General features: G+C 39.5%; 1 protein-coding gene across 2 annotated transcripts in view; it reads right to left on the bottom strand.

The window, feature by feature from the left end:
* Positions 1–13866, bottom strand: part of TMEM245 (transmembrane protein 245) — a 102630-nt gene that overhangs the window by 42018 nt on the left and 46746 nt on the right. For both annotated transcript variants that reach the window (XM_055302694.1, XM_055302695.1), the window contains 2 exons: positions 8099–8189; positions 665–763 (listed from right to left, as the gene is read on the bottom strand). In XM_055302694.1, the coding sequence (XP_055158669.1) occupies positions 665–763; positions 8099–8189 (190 nt within the window). The remainder of the gene's footprint in view (positions 1–664; positions 764–8098; positions 8190–13866) is intronic.

Below are 13866 nucleotides of genomic sequence, written 5' to 3'. Positions count from 1 at the left end.
TGGGGTCCCAGGATCGAGTCCCACATCAGACTCCTTGCATGGAGCCTGCTTCTCCCCCTGCCTTGTCTCTGCCTGTGTGTGTGTCTCTCATAAATAAATAAATAAAATCTTATAAATAAATAAATAAATACATAAAAATGGAGCTAGACCAAAAATTGAGATGGGGCATCAGTATAAAATATACATCAGACTTCCAAGTCTTGTAAGAAAAAAAACAAAGGATCTAAAATATCTCATTAAGATTTTTTTCTACTTGCTTACATATTGAAATGATAATATATGGGGGTATAGTGGGATACGTGAAATATTATTAAAACTAAGTTCACCTGTTTATTTTTAGCTTTTTAATGGGGCCAGTAGAAAAATTAGCATTATATATGTGGTTTATATTGCATTTCTACATAACAAGGTAAGATGCTGTTGAAGATGATGAACACTGAATAAAAACACTACATCACGGGGACTGGTGGGTTCTGCCATGGACATGAACCATCAAATCAATCTAATGTTCAGTGACCTGAAGTTTAAGACCTTATAGTTTAAAAATTCCAATAAATGATATCCCAATGTTAATATCTATCTAATTAACATCTATCTAGTCAATGAGACTGTAAAATAAAAAGACTTTAATTTACAACTGAAATCCTCTAATAAAATAACTTACCTTTACAAACCAAGAATGGTACAATCTGTCCCAAAGTTCTAGTACTTGCTTTTCAATCATAGCAGTATTGTTCACCTTATCTCCCAGAATTTTATGAAGCTGGAAAAATACAGATATGATCTGGTTTAATATGTCAGACAATAATCCAGTAAAATTAATTCATGCTGGGTCTTTACATTTGTTCCAAATCAAACTAAAATGTTCCAGACTATTTAATTGCCTCTAGGCCATCTTATCATCTTTCCTTAAGCTATACTCTTCAATATTCCTGGCCAATTTCCTTGCCTTTCTTGGCCTTTTGCTTCCCTCTGTTTTTGGGGTCTCTACGAGAGCTACTTCCAGTTGTAAGAGAATGGTACATATGAAGCCATGATCACTGACTTAGCAAATCTTATTTGCCCAGAGAAGAATCCGTTGCAGATGGCCCAAGTGCTCATCCATTACACATAAATCTCATTTTACATTTACCACTGGTAAAGAATTACCACTGAACTTCAAGTAAAATTTTAGGACCTGAGCTATACACACACATATTTCCCATAGTTTGCTGAAAGACATCAGGTCTCTGAGTTATGACTAAAGAGACTGGCTTCAGGGTCTGTGGGAATCAAGTACAGTAAGACAACTTTGAGGAAATTTATACATTATAATACCCAATGTTTTATTACTAAAACATAGCATAACAGTAAAGTATTTATTTGTTTATGGAATGCATGGGAGTGGGGAGGAGGCAGAAGAGGAAGATAAGTTTTTAAGCAGGCTCCATGCTCAGGGCCTGATGTGGGGCTCTTTCCCACAACCCAGACCATGACCTGAGCTGAAATCAAAAGTTGGACGCTTAACCAACTAAGCTACCCAGGTGCCCCAAAGACCTATATGCCCCCAAAAGTATATATTTTTAAATATATACTAATTTGGGGATCCCTGGGTGGCGCAGCGGTTTGGCGCCTGCCTTTGACCCAGGGCGCGATCCTGGAGACCCGGGATCGAATCCCACGTCGGGCTCCCAGCATGGAGCCTGCTTCTCCCTCTGCCTATGTCTCTGCGCCTCTCTCTCTCTCTCTCTGTGACTATCATAAATAAATAAAAATAAAAAAAAAATAAAAAAAAATAAAAAATAAATATATACTAATTTGTAGTCCCACTTCCTTATCACAACTGTTTTCATTTTTCCATACCCTCTGTAACTTTCTGTCTTTTATAGATATAATTTAGAGTTCTTCATCACTAACCTTCATCTTTATTTTTAATTGTTCCATATTAGTTCATTAAGTTTTGTGGGTTTTTTTAAGATTTTATTTTTAAGTAATCTCTATACACAACTTGGGGCTCAAACTCCCAAACCCAAGATCAAGAGTCACACGCTCTACTGAATGAGTCAGTCAGGCATCCCAGTTTATTAAGTTTTGATATTATTTTTATCATTATGCAATCATGGGATAGAGATGGTTCCCAATTTTTAATGTCACAAATAACACTGCAATGAATGTCCTTAAACACAACTTTCTTCTTACTGATAGTAAGATAAATGTACAAGAATCAAAGGAAAGAGGGACTTTTTTGGTACTTGCTATGCTATGCATTGCTAAATTGTCTTCTTTAGGGATTGTGTCAATTAATATTTTCCAACATTGTTTAAATAAACCAAATTTTCTAAAGACTTATGGACTGGGCGCCTGGGTGGCTCATCTTGTTAAGCATCTGCCTTTGGCTCAGGTCATGATCCCAGGGTCCTGAGATCGAGTCCCACTTTGAGCTCCCTGCTCAGCGGGGAGTCTGCTTCTCCCTCTCACTCTGCTACTCCCCTAGCTTGTGTGCTCTCTTTCTTTCTCTCCCTGTGTCAGATAAATAAATAAAATCTTTTTAAAAAGACTTATGGACTGATAAACTTTTAGATAATAGGTGTGAAATCATAACCAATTATTTATACTTTTCTTTTTCAGTTACAAGAGTGACCATTTTTCAATGTATATTTTCCTTTGCCTGGACTATCCACACCTTTTGCTCACTTGGCACTGTTATAGATATCTGAACCATTTTTAGACATATTTGATGCAAACACACCTGCTCAATGTTTTCCTCTATATTTTATTTATTCATAAACCAAACACAAATTAGTGAATATAATAAAAGGCATTTATCTTTGCACAGCATTGCACAATTTCCAAACGGCTTTCACCTACATTATGTGATCTTTACAACTCCAAGAGTTAGGCAGAAAAAAAGGTTTTTATCACCTTTGTTCTTCCAAAATGAGAAAGCAGATTTAGAAAGGACCCATGACAGACCCAAGGTCAGGCAACTAACTGGTAGAGGTAGGATTAAAAACTCAAATACTCTTTCAACTACAGCATATACAACCTATGAACAAAGAACACCTAAGCTGCCCAAAATAGCTAAAAGCCACAATTACCCCAGTTTAATTTCCTTTAATTACTTTAAATTTGTCCTTTAAGTATCACAAATATCAGATACTCTCAGACTTCCTACTACCAATTCTTTCTGTCATTGTCCGCTCAGTTTCCAAGATCCTCCTTTAATCATAAGAGCCCCCAGTCTAAGCTGTCTGCACAGTGGCCTTTGCCACAATAAAGCATTATCTCAACCTGCATCCCTTTTATCATCACACAACAGTGAATAACTCTACAACACCACAACTATTGATGCAGAATTCAGCATCATTTCAAATCTATGGTGCCGCCAACCATAGCAGAACATCACAAACCTGAAACATTACAATACGTATCACAAGTCACAAGGAAGACTGGGCCAGAGAGCATGGAGCCTGATGGTCACGTCATTGCTACCCAGGTTTCAGAAGAAACAAGAAAGCACAGATACTATTGTTGGTACATGAGATGCTCTTTGCATACAAGAGACAATGAGGCACTAAGAGTAGTCGGAATGCCATTTGGGAGCTGGGTAATGTAAGGCGAATAACCTCATCTATAAAATGGGGATAGTGAGTCAGTGGGCAGTTCTCTGTTCTCACTTTGCTTGGAACCTTGACAGAATTTACCACCGCTGACCGAGTCTTTCTTGAAACGTCTCTCAGCCTCTAGGACACACAGGTTGTTCTTCCCACCTCACAGGTTACTCCTCCTCAGTCTTCTCTACTGGCTCACTTCTGTGACTTTCAAAAGCTGGAGTGCTCCAGGAATCCCTCTTTGGTCCTCTTCTGTCTGTATTGTCTCCTTAGGCCACGTTATGAGAGAAACTGTGTCCCTCCTAAATTCATCTGTTGAAATCCTAATGCCCCAGGACCTCAGAAGGTGACTGGATTTGGTGATAGAGTCTTTATTTAAAGAGGTAATCAAGTTAAAATGAGGTTGTCAGGGTGGGCCCTACCCCAGTATGACTGGTGTCCTCATAAAAAGAAGAGGCTAGGAGACAGACACACACAGAGAGATGAGCATGTGAAGAAGACACAAGCATCTATAAGCCAAGGAGAGAGGCCTTAAAAGAAACCAATTCCACCAACACCTTGATCTTGGACTTCTAGCCTGTAAAATCATGAGAAAATAAATTTGTGTTATATGAACACCCAGCCTGTGGTACCTTGTTATGGCAGCGCTACCAAATTAATACTGTTCATCTCTACTGATGGGTAGAGTGATAGGTGCTATCTGACAATATTCAAATTTCCACCTACAGCCCAGATCTCTTCCCAGAACCCCAGCTATATATGTCCAATTGCCTTTTCTGAGATCTTGACTTAAGAGGTCTGATAGGTATCTCAAACTTAACACACCCTAAACAGAATTCTGACTGTCTGTAAGTCTCCCGTGACCCCATCACTTTCCAAGTCTTTCCATCTCAGGAAGTGGCATAGCTACCCTTACAGTTGGGTAACCGAAAACTTCTTTCCTTTTCACTCCGTATCCAATTACAAACAGTAATTCCTAGAAGAACCAACCTCAAAACTATACCCAAATGTGACTTCTTCTCTCAATTCCCATTTCTACCATCCTCATCCAAGTCGTCAACAATCTCCCCTAGACTACCAGAATAATCTGAGCCAGGCCCTTGCCCTCTCCCCCATTCCTGCCCTTCGCTCCACAGAACAGCCAAGATGAGCTTTCGATATCCTAAATCAGGCCATATTCCTTTCTGCTTTAAATCCATGTTTACCTTTGTAACTAAAATAAAATCCCAACTTCTTGTTAGGACCTATGGCTTGTCCTGTCACCACATCCCTCATTCCAGCCATACTGGCCTTCTTTCTTTCCTTCAAGTTTGTTCCTTTCTATACCCTCATTTTGAAATGTTCTTTTCCCAGACCTCCAGTCTTAGTGAAAGCATCACCTTCTCAGAGACATTCTCTGGCATTCTAGCTAATACATCACCCTGGATCACTCTCTATATTACCTTGTCACAGCACTTTTAGGTAATTTTGCAATGGTTACTTGTTTCACGTCTGCTTCCTCTCACGAGAGTAAGCTCCTGGAGGGTGGTAACTCTTTCTGATTTACTGCTTTTCCCTAACACTTACAACAGTGCCTGGCACATTTATGGACTGGCTGTCACTTTCTTTATTCTAGTCATGGGAGAAGGGACATTCAAAACACATTCACAACTTACTCTCTTGCGGTTTCAGGGCAGCATCTCCAGATACAAATTTTGGAAATAACATATCAAGCAGAAAGGTAAGCTCAAGCAAGGATACTGAATGAAGAAAGTACACTGGATTTGAAAAAACAGCAAACTAGCAGATCTGGGTAGAAACCAAATAATGCATGGAGGATACAGGAAATAAAGCTGACAAGGTAGGGTGGGGCAGGTAGACAGGAACCTTCTCTGTTCATACCTAAACACACCCTAAAAAACTCTTCTTTTCCTGAATGTGACCTTTTCCCCAGGCTTCAACCCTTTCTACAATTCAGTCTCCTTAGGACCCAATTTTTATATGATTTTTTATAGCTGGATAAGATAAGAAAAGCTACCTCTACAATTTCAATGGTTCTTTTTTCAAAACAACTTCATTGAGATAATTCATACATCTTACCCACTTATGCATATAATTCAAGGGTTTCTTTTAACATATTCAGAGTTATGTAACCATCACCACAATCAATTTTGGAACATTTTCATTACCCCAAAAAGAAACTCCATACTCACAGCAATCAGTCTGTCATTTCTCTCCATTCCTCACCCTCCCCCCCACCGGAAACCACTACTCTACTGTCTTTATAGATATATTTCTTCTGGACATTTCATATAAATGGCATCATATGTATGTGATCTGCAGCTTCTTTCACTTAGCATAGTGTTTTCAAGATTCATGCACGTTGCAGAATGTATCAGTGCTTCCTTCCTTTCTTTGGCCAAATAATATTCCATTATATAGATATACCACATTTTACTTACCCATTCATCAGTCAATGAACATTCAATGGTTGGTTTTAGATATTTTCCCCGTGTCTTCCAAATCAGGCTAATGACTATGTTAATGGCTTTTGTTAGCAATACCCATCTCTCTTCAACTGTCTTCCCTTTTCGAGTTTTGAGCAAAAGGTTTCAGATCTATCTTTTCTCTAAATAATTTGAAATTCATTTCCCTAAAATCTAAAGCACAGTTCTCCAACTCTTCCCAAATAGGTAAGAATTCCAGAACTCCAACAGATAAACCAAAGAACTAAATTCCACGCTTTCAGCAGAGTAAATCATACAACATAGTTCTAGTGGTCTAAAAGGCTTCTGCAATGGCTGGATCTTCTCTGATAGTTAAGAGATCAATACCCATAAACTTATATTTTACTTACTCAGCAAATATTTTTTTTTTAATTTATTTATGATAGTCATACAGAGAGACAGAGAGGCAGAGACACAGGCAGAGGGAGAAGCAGGCTCCATGCACCGGGAGCCCGACGTGGGATTCGATCCTGGGTCTCCAGGATCGTGCCCTGGGCCGAAGGCAGGCGCCAAACCGCTGCGCCACCCAGGGATCCCTCAGCAAATATTTTTTAAAGATTTTCATGTGACGTTTGAATAGGTTACCTGGTATGGACTCAAGAAAATCAGTTACATAGGTCTTTCTCTGAACTTTTTTTTTTTTTTAAGATTTTATTTATGTATTCATGAGAGACAGAGAGAGACAGAGACAGAGAGGCAGAGACACAGAGGGAGAAGCAGGCTCCCTGCAGGAAGCCAAAGGCAGATGCCCAACCGCTGAGCCACCCAGGTGTCCCATTTCTCTTAATTTTTTACTCGATAAAAATTCCATCCTTACGTTCGATTACTATACGAATGCGTAATTTTCAAGATAACTTTTTTTGAGATTTTATTTTCTGAATTTTGAGCAAGGAATCACATGATACTTTTTTTTATGGGCAACAAATCTTGTCAATCCATAGATGTTTCCTATTACTTCACTATATTATAACTCCAAATAACCTTTTCCACAGGTAATACTGGGGGGGGGTACCCCAAATCAGTATCATGGAGGCTGACTCTCACCTGCACTGTGTCTTTTCTTCTATCCTTCACCCCCCTCCACAAAACTTCAGACAAGGTGTTCTCAAGCATACTCCTGCATCCTTATCTTGGCTCACATAATCACCCCTTAAAATACACACTTCCTTCTCTTCAGTCATCTAAAACCTATCATTCCTTCACAATTTATCTCGATGAGTGACACATTAAAGCACCTAAGCCAGTTCTGGGCATGTATTTCTAGCATGCTACAGTAGAAAGAATAAATAATTTAGAATTACTCTTCAGTTTGAAACCAAGCTCTGCAATTTACTACATGACCACTGGAAATTTACTTAGCCTTGCTAAGCCTGTTTCTTCCTCTGTAAAGCAGGCAAAATAATTCAGACTACTACAGGTTTCTTGGAAAAATTAAATGAAACAAATCAGAAACTGCCAAGCACAGTCACCAGCAGATAACATTTAATATTTGCTAGTAACTTTTTTTCCTCCATAAAGTCTTATTTGACCACCCAATCTTAATGATCATTCTGTACCAATGCACAAATAATGAACACTTACTATGAACAAACAGTAAAGGACCAATCTCTCTGTTCAGGCTACTAGCACTACTAAATACAATCATTCAGAAAGTTTAATTTCCTTGTATGTTTCTTGTTGACTTGTAGACTTAAGCCTATTTCAAAAACAGAAACTGGGACAGCCCGGGTGGCTCAACAGTTTAGTGCCTGCCTTCGGCCCAGGGCGTGATTTTGGAAACCCGGGATCGAGTCCCACGTCGGGCTCCCTGCATGGAGCCTGCTTTTCCCTCTGCCTGTGTCTCTGCCTCTCTCTCTCTGTGTGTGTCTCCCCCAGAATAAATAAATAAATAAAATCTTAAAAAAAAAAAAAAAACAGAAACTGTTCTAAAGAGAATCTCCATTTATACTTCATCAAGGCAGGAAGCCCCTACCAATGACAACCCTGCAAAGAAAAAACCAGAGAGAGAGGCTCTTCCCTTACCTTGTGAGTTATCCATTCTCTTCCATACTGGTATACGTTGTTAGCTGCAGAATTGAGGGCTCTTTGGACTACTTGAGCCTCAGGAAGCCAACTAATTTAAAATTCAAAAAAAAAAAAAAGAAAGAAAAAATTAAAACTAGTACATTTTTAATGTACTGTATCAATAACTCTTAGAATTCCATGTATTTAAAACAATCAGTAACTGACAAATTATTGATGAGTCATCACACATGGATACAAATGAATCACATGCAGGAGTCCTTGACTTCAAGCCTAAACACTTAATTCTACTATTCGAGATTCCCTTCAAGCTTTCCGTAACTTTTAGACGCACTTCCCACACAACCTCCCTTTCATTCTGCTCTGCCTGGTTTCTCTGTCCATACATGTCCTGGGTCATTGCCTTAGCACCAGTAGAAGTGGTTCTGGGTCACTAGGATAGTCAGTATCTGGGACAATGGTTCTCAAAGTATGGTCCATGAACCAACAGCATCATAACTGCCTGGAAACCTGTTAGTCATGCAAATTCTTGGGCCCAGGTCCAGACCTACTAAAAAAGAAACTGGGCTGGGGCTAACAAGCAAAGAACTGAGAAAGAAAACAAGGAAAATTAAGAGGGTGAATCATTGTTTTCAATTTTTTACCCACTGAAGATCTTTTTCTTTAAGATGTGAGGAACTCCTGAGCCGAGTTTCAGCTATACAAGGAGCTGCATCTACAAGCTTCACTCTTTGCACCATGAGACGGCCTCCCTCCCCGCAATCCTGTTAACTACACAGGCTATATCACCTGCCTTAATCAGTAACACACATATGCCCCAAGTTTTGTACACTAGAGATGTTGACATTCACAAATTTAATAGTCCTGATTTCAACTATCCATGAGTGATAACCAAAGATCAAGGCAAGCAGTAACTAAATACTTTCCTGAGGCCTAAATATGACACACACTACAAAGCTGGCTTATGAGAAAGAATCCAATAGTCAAGTCAAATGTGCAACATACTCAATTTACAGAAATTTTATATACTTGTAGTAATTTATATAATAAATCAGAAGTGATAATTTGCTTGTGTGTGTGTGTGCGAGAGGGACAGAGAGAGACACATGGTCATAAAGAGAAAAAGCCAACTGCCTCTGACAGCCACAAAAGTGATGTCTAGGAAAGCATTTGTCTGTAACCACAGAAAAAGGCACTTGGATGCATTAGAAAGTGAAATGTCAAATTGGTAATGGTTTTAATCTTTAATATTAACCAGTTCTTCCTACACTCCAAATAAAATATTCCTGAAACTTCTGGCAAATTCTCAAATATTTCTCAACAAGTGAAGACAAAACTTTAGAGCTGATTATAAATGTAATAATTTAAGTATGAAAATGTGAACAGGAAATTGAGATCTTTAAATAGAGATGGGATTTGGGAGAAATTAAGTAGCTCTTAAATTACTCTAGTATTTAGAGGTTCATCAGTGCTTTGAAGGAACTGCTGAATATTTTCAGTTATCTGGCATGACATTTTATGGGGAAAATTATAACCTCTAGTGTTAAAGTATGGGGATTCATATTAATATTTGAATAGATCTTTAATGACTAACAAGTGTCTATTAGGCCTGATAAATTCTTGCTGGCTACTATGAAAACACTTTGCCAACATATTCACACAGGTGTCCTAAGAGCCACAGATAGTAAGAGCTGTCTTGAGGCCAAGTCAAAGATCTTGGCTCTGTCCAGATCACATGAGTGCCCTCTAGGAGACAAAGGGCCAAAAACACCTGAGCAACCTTGGCTGAGACAAGGTGGATGTGCCTTGATCTTATACCAATCAAAGGCATTCAGTAACTCTTGTACCCTAAGAGGGATCCCTCAGGAGAAATCAAGTTCCTACAAACTGACCCGGACTACCCCAATCTTCCTGGTTAATCTGTATCAAGATATGACCTACAAAGAGAAAAAACCAATTAAAAACAACTTAGCTTAGCCTGGATTCCTCCCAAGTAATGGAAGGGGGAAGTCACATTCAGTATCATTTTAATGCCATCTCCTAATGAGGGTCATGAGAATCAACAGGCTTGAGACTAGTTAACAGAAAGTAGGAAATGGACTCCAAGTGAACAGAACAATCCGAGGCAAGAATTAAGATGTGCTCCACCTTCAACTTTATTTTCTATGAAGCTCTGTAAAGATGACCCTGTCCTGTCTTTGTCACCAAACACACTCACCAAACACTCATGGGAAGTCGAGGTACTTACACAGGGTGTAAAAATGTGCACTACATTGGAAGAAAGTGTACCTGATCAATTTTTTCTTTTTAATGATGTATTTATTTATTTGAGAGAAAAAGTATGTGTGTGTGCGCTTCTAAACAGGGGCAGTGGCAGAGGGAGATGGAGTGGGAGAAGAGCAGACTCCCGGTGAATGGGGAGTCCAATACCAGGTTTGACCTCAGGACCTGGAGATCATGACCAGAGCGTAAACCAAGAGTTGGCCACTTAACCGACAGAGCCACCCAGGCACCCCAGACCCATTCTTAACTCTTTCTCCTCCATTAGGTATACACACGTGAATTTTCCACAAAGTCAACTGCCATCTTCAGGACAGGAATCCACTGAGTACTCAGACTTTAAGAGCCATTAGTATTCATATCCACCTCCATTAATCTGCTACAAAAGAATCAAGACTTTTCACAAATCATCAAAGTCTAAACAGCTTTTAAAAACCTTCATACAAAAAAAAAAAAAAAAAAAAAAAAAAAAAAAAACCTTCATACATGGGACACCTGGCTCAGTGAGTTGGGCATCTAACTCTTGGTTTCAGCTCAGGTCACGATCTCAGGGTTTTGAGATTAAACCCCGAGTCGGGGTCCTGCTCAGCACAGAGTGTGCTTGGGATTCTCTCTCTCTCCCTCTGCCTCTCCCCCCAGCTCACATGTGCTTAAATAAAATAAATCTTAAAAAAAGAAAAGAAACCTTCCTATATGGTATATTACACAGTAATAAAAGGGAACACACTAGCAATACATACAACATCTTCAATGAATTTCAACAGAATTATGCTGTAGGTCTGGCTAAAAAGGGCCAGCATGAGGAAGCCTGTGGTTATGCAAGAGCTCTGTATCTTGATGGTCTTGATAGCTTACAGGAAGCTACACATATTATAAAACTGCAAACACACACACACACACACAAATGTCCATTTCCTAGTTTTGTTATTGTATTATAGTTATGCAAGATGACATTAGAGGAGGTGGCATGAAGAGTCCATGGGACCTCCTCATGGACTCTTTCTTTGCCAGGCCCTGTGAATCTAGAAGTATTTCAAATTTTAAAAATGAAAACAAGTATTTTTTATTATTTCTTAATATTTTATTTATTTGACAGAAAGGGAGAGAGAGAGAGAGAGAGAACAGCAGGGGGAGGGGCACAGAGAGAGAGGAAGCAGACTGAGCAGGAAGCCCAACATGGGACTCGATCCCAGGACCCTGAGATCATTACCTGAGCTAAAGGTGGACACTTAACTGATGGAGCCACCCAGGTGCCCCAACAAGCAACTTTCTAAACTACTCTGATCTGGAGCTCCATAGATTATATGTGCCTTTAATACAGTAGCAGAGATAGTCCTATTGCAACTGAAAACCAGTACAGAGGGGCTCTAGACTTGTTTCCACTACAGAAGAATAACCACTGAAGAAGGGGAGCCACTGAGATATCAAGGCTGCCAATCTTTTAACTTCAAGCCAGAACTCTCTCCTGAACTACACACCAACATAGCCAATGGCCTACTGGATGCTTACACTTATCATCGGCACTTCAAACTCAACAAGTAAAAAAGTGAATTCTTTTTCCCACCGTATCTGCTCCTCTATTTACTATGCTGGTGAATCTACCATCATCTTCTAACTTCCAAAGCCAGAAACACAATGCTAGATTTTTTCCAACTATATCCAATTAATCACCAACCACCCACCTTAAGGTCTTATAAATCTGTCCATCCTGTTCATTTCCACAACTGTCCATAATTAAGGGCTTCATCATCTCTCATCTGGTTTACTCCAAATTTTAACTGGTCTAAAAGGCTCAAATCTTGTACCTTGTCATGTTTTCTCCACAGTACAGAGGGAAACATTATTCTAGAATGAGTCTGTTTATGCCACTTCTCTTCTTCTATCTTTAATCAAGATGATGAACATTATCTATCACTCTCAAGAGTTTCCTTGTGCCTCTATGTACTCCTTTCCCAGAGTCCACTCCTACCCACAGACAACCACTGATCCTTCTGTCACTATAGATGAGTTTGCATTTCCTAGAACTTAGCATAAATGGAATCACATTGTATGATTTTTTTGTCTGACTTCTTTCACTATAACTATTTTGAGATTCATCCATGCTGCTACATATACAGTTCATTTTTATTTAATCCTAAGTATCATTCCTTTGTACAGATATACAATTTGTAACTAACCAAAAACACTAAGGACAAACACTTTGAGTATGCTGTAGATAACAGGAGATAAGTGCAGAGAAATATATTGTGAAAGACATCCTTTTAAGGATATTCAAATATGATTCTTTTTTTTAAGATTTATTTATTTATTTATGATAGACATAGAGAGAGAGAGAGAGAGAGAGAGAGGCAGAGACACAGGCAGAGGGAGAAGCAGGCTCCATGCTGGGAGTCCGACGCGGGACTCAATCCCGGGACTCCCGGATTGCACCCCGGGCCAAAGGCAGGTGATAAACTGCTGAGCCACCCAGGGATCCCCTCAAATATGATTCTAACCAAATTCAAGAAATGTCCAAGCAGATTTTACATAAAGAATAAAGTCAGTTGAAAGGAGAAAATTAAGCTACATCTCAATTTACAGCCTTAAAATTGGCAGGATATTTCCTACTTAAATTTAAATTAGTGCCTATCCCGGAGTCAGTAAAAAAAAAAAAAAAAAAGAGGCCATACATTTGTCATCAAATTCAATACACTGACATAAAATCTCTCACAAAAGCCAAATTAAGCAAGTACACAAAAAGATCCTCTAAGAAACACCTGGGTGGCTCAGTCAGTTCAGCATCTGCTTTTAGCTCAGGTCATGATCCCAGGGTCCTGGATGGAGCCCCAAAGTCGGGCTCCCTGTCCAGCGGGAAACCTGCTTCTCCCTCTCCCTCTGCCACTCCCCCTGCTTGTGCTCACTCTCTCTCAAATAAATAAATAAAATATTTTAAAGAGAGAGAGAAAGAGTCCTGTAAGGCAGAGGTTGGCAGATTTCTTCCATAAAGGGCCAGAGAGTAAATATTTGAGGCTACTGGGGACATAAAACCTGTATTATAACTACTCCATTCTACCCTTTCTTGCAGCCCCAAAACAGCCATAGACCCTAGGTAAATGAATGGCTATGGGTTTGTTTCAATTAAACTTTACAGAAACACGTGGCTGGATTTGGCCTTGAGCCACAGACTGCCAACCCTGCCTATACAATACAATACAATATGAGGGCATCTGGGTGGCTCAGTCCATTAAGCATCGGACTCTTGGTTTCATCAGCTCAGGTCATGATCTCAGGGTAGCAAGATCAAGCCCTCCATCCGGGTCTGCACTCCACTGCGGGTCTGCTCGGGATTCTCTCCCTATGCCTCTGCCCCTCCTCCCAGTCACGCTCTCTAAAATAAATAAATCTTTAAAATGACACGATGTGGAAAAACCGCTGACCTTACCACTGGGGGATTATCTCAATTTGCTTAACCTTTGATCCTGATTCCTCATCTGTGAAATGAGAACAGT

The sequence above is a fragment of the Nyctereutes procyonoides genome, unplaced genomic scaffold, assembly GCF_905146905.1.
Source record: "Nyctereutes procyonoides isolate TBG_1078 unplaced genomic scaffold, NYPRO_anot_genome, whole genome shotgun sequence".
Taxonomy (NCBI): domain Eukaryota; kingdom Metazoa; phylum Chordata; class Mammalia; order Carnivora; family Canidae; genus Nyctereutes; species Nyctereutes procyonoides.
Note: the sequence above shows the minus strand (reverse complement) of the source record. Positions and strands in the feature narration are given on the sequence as shown.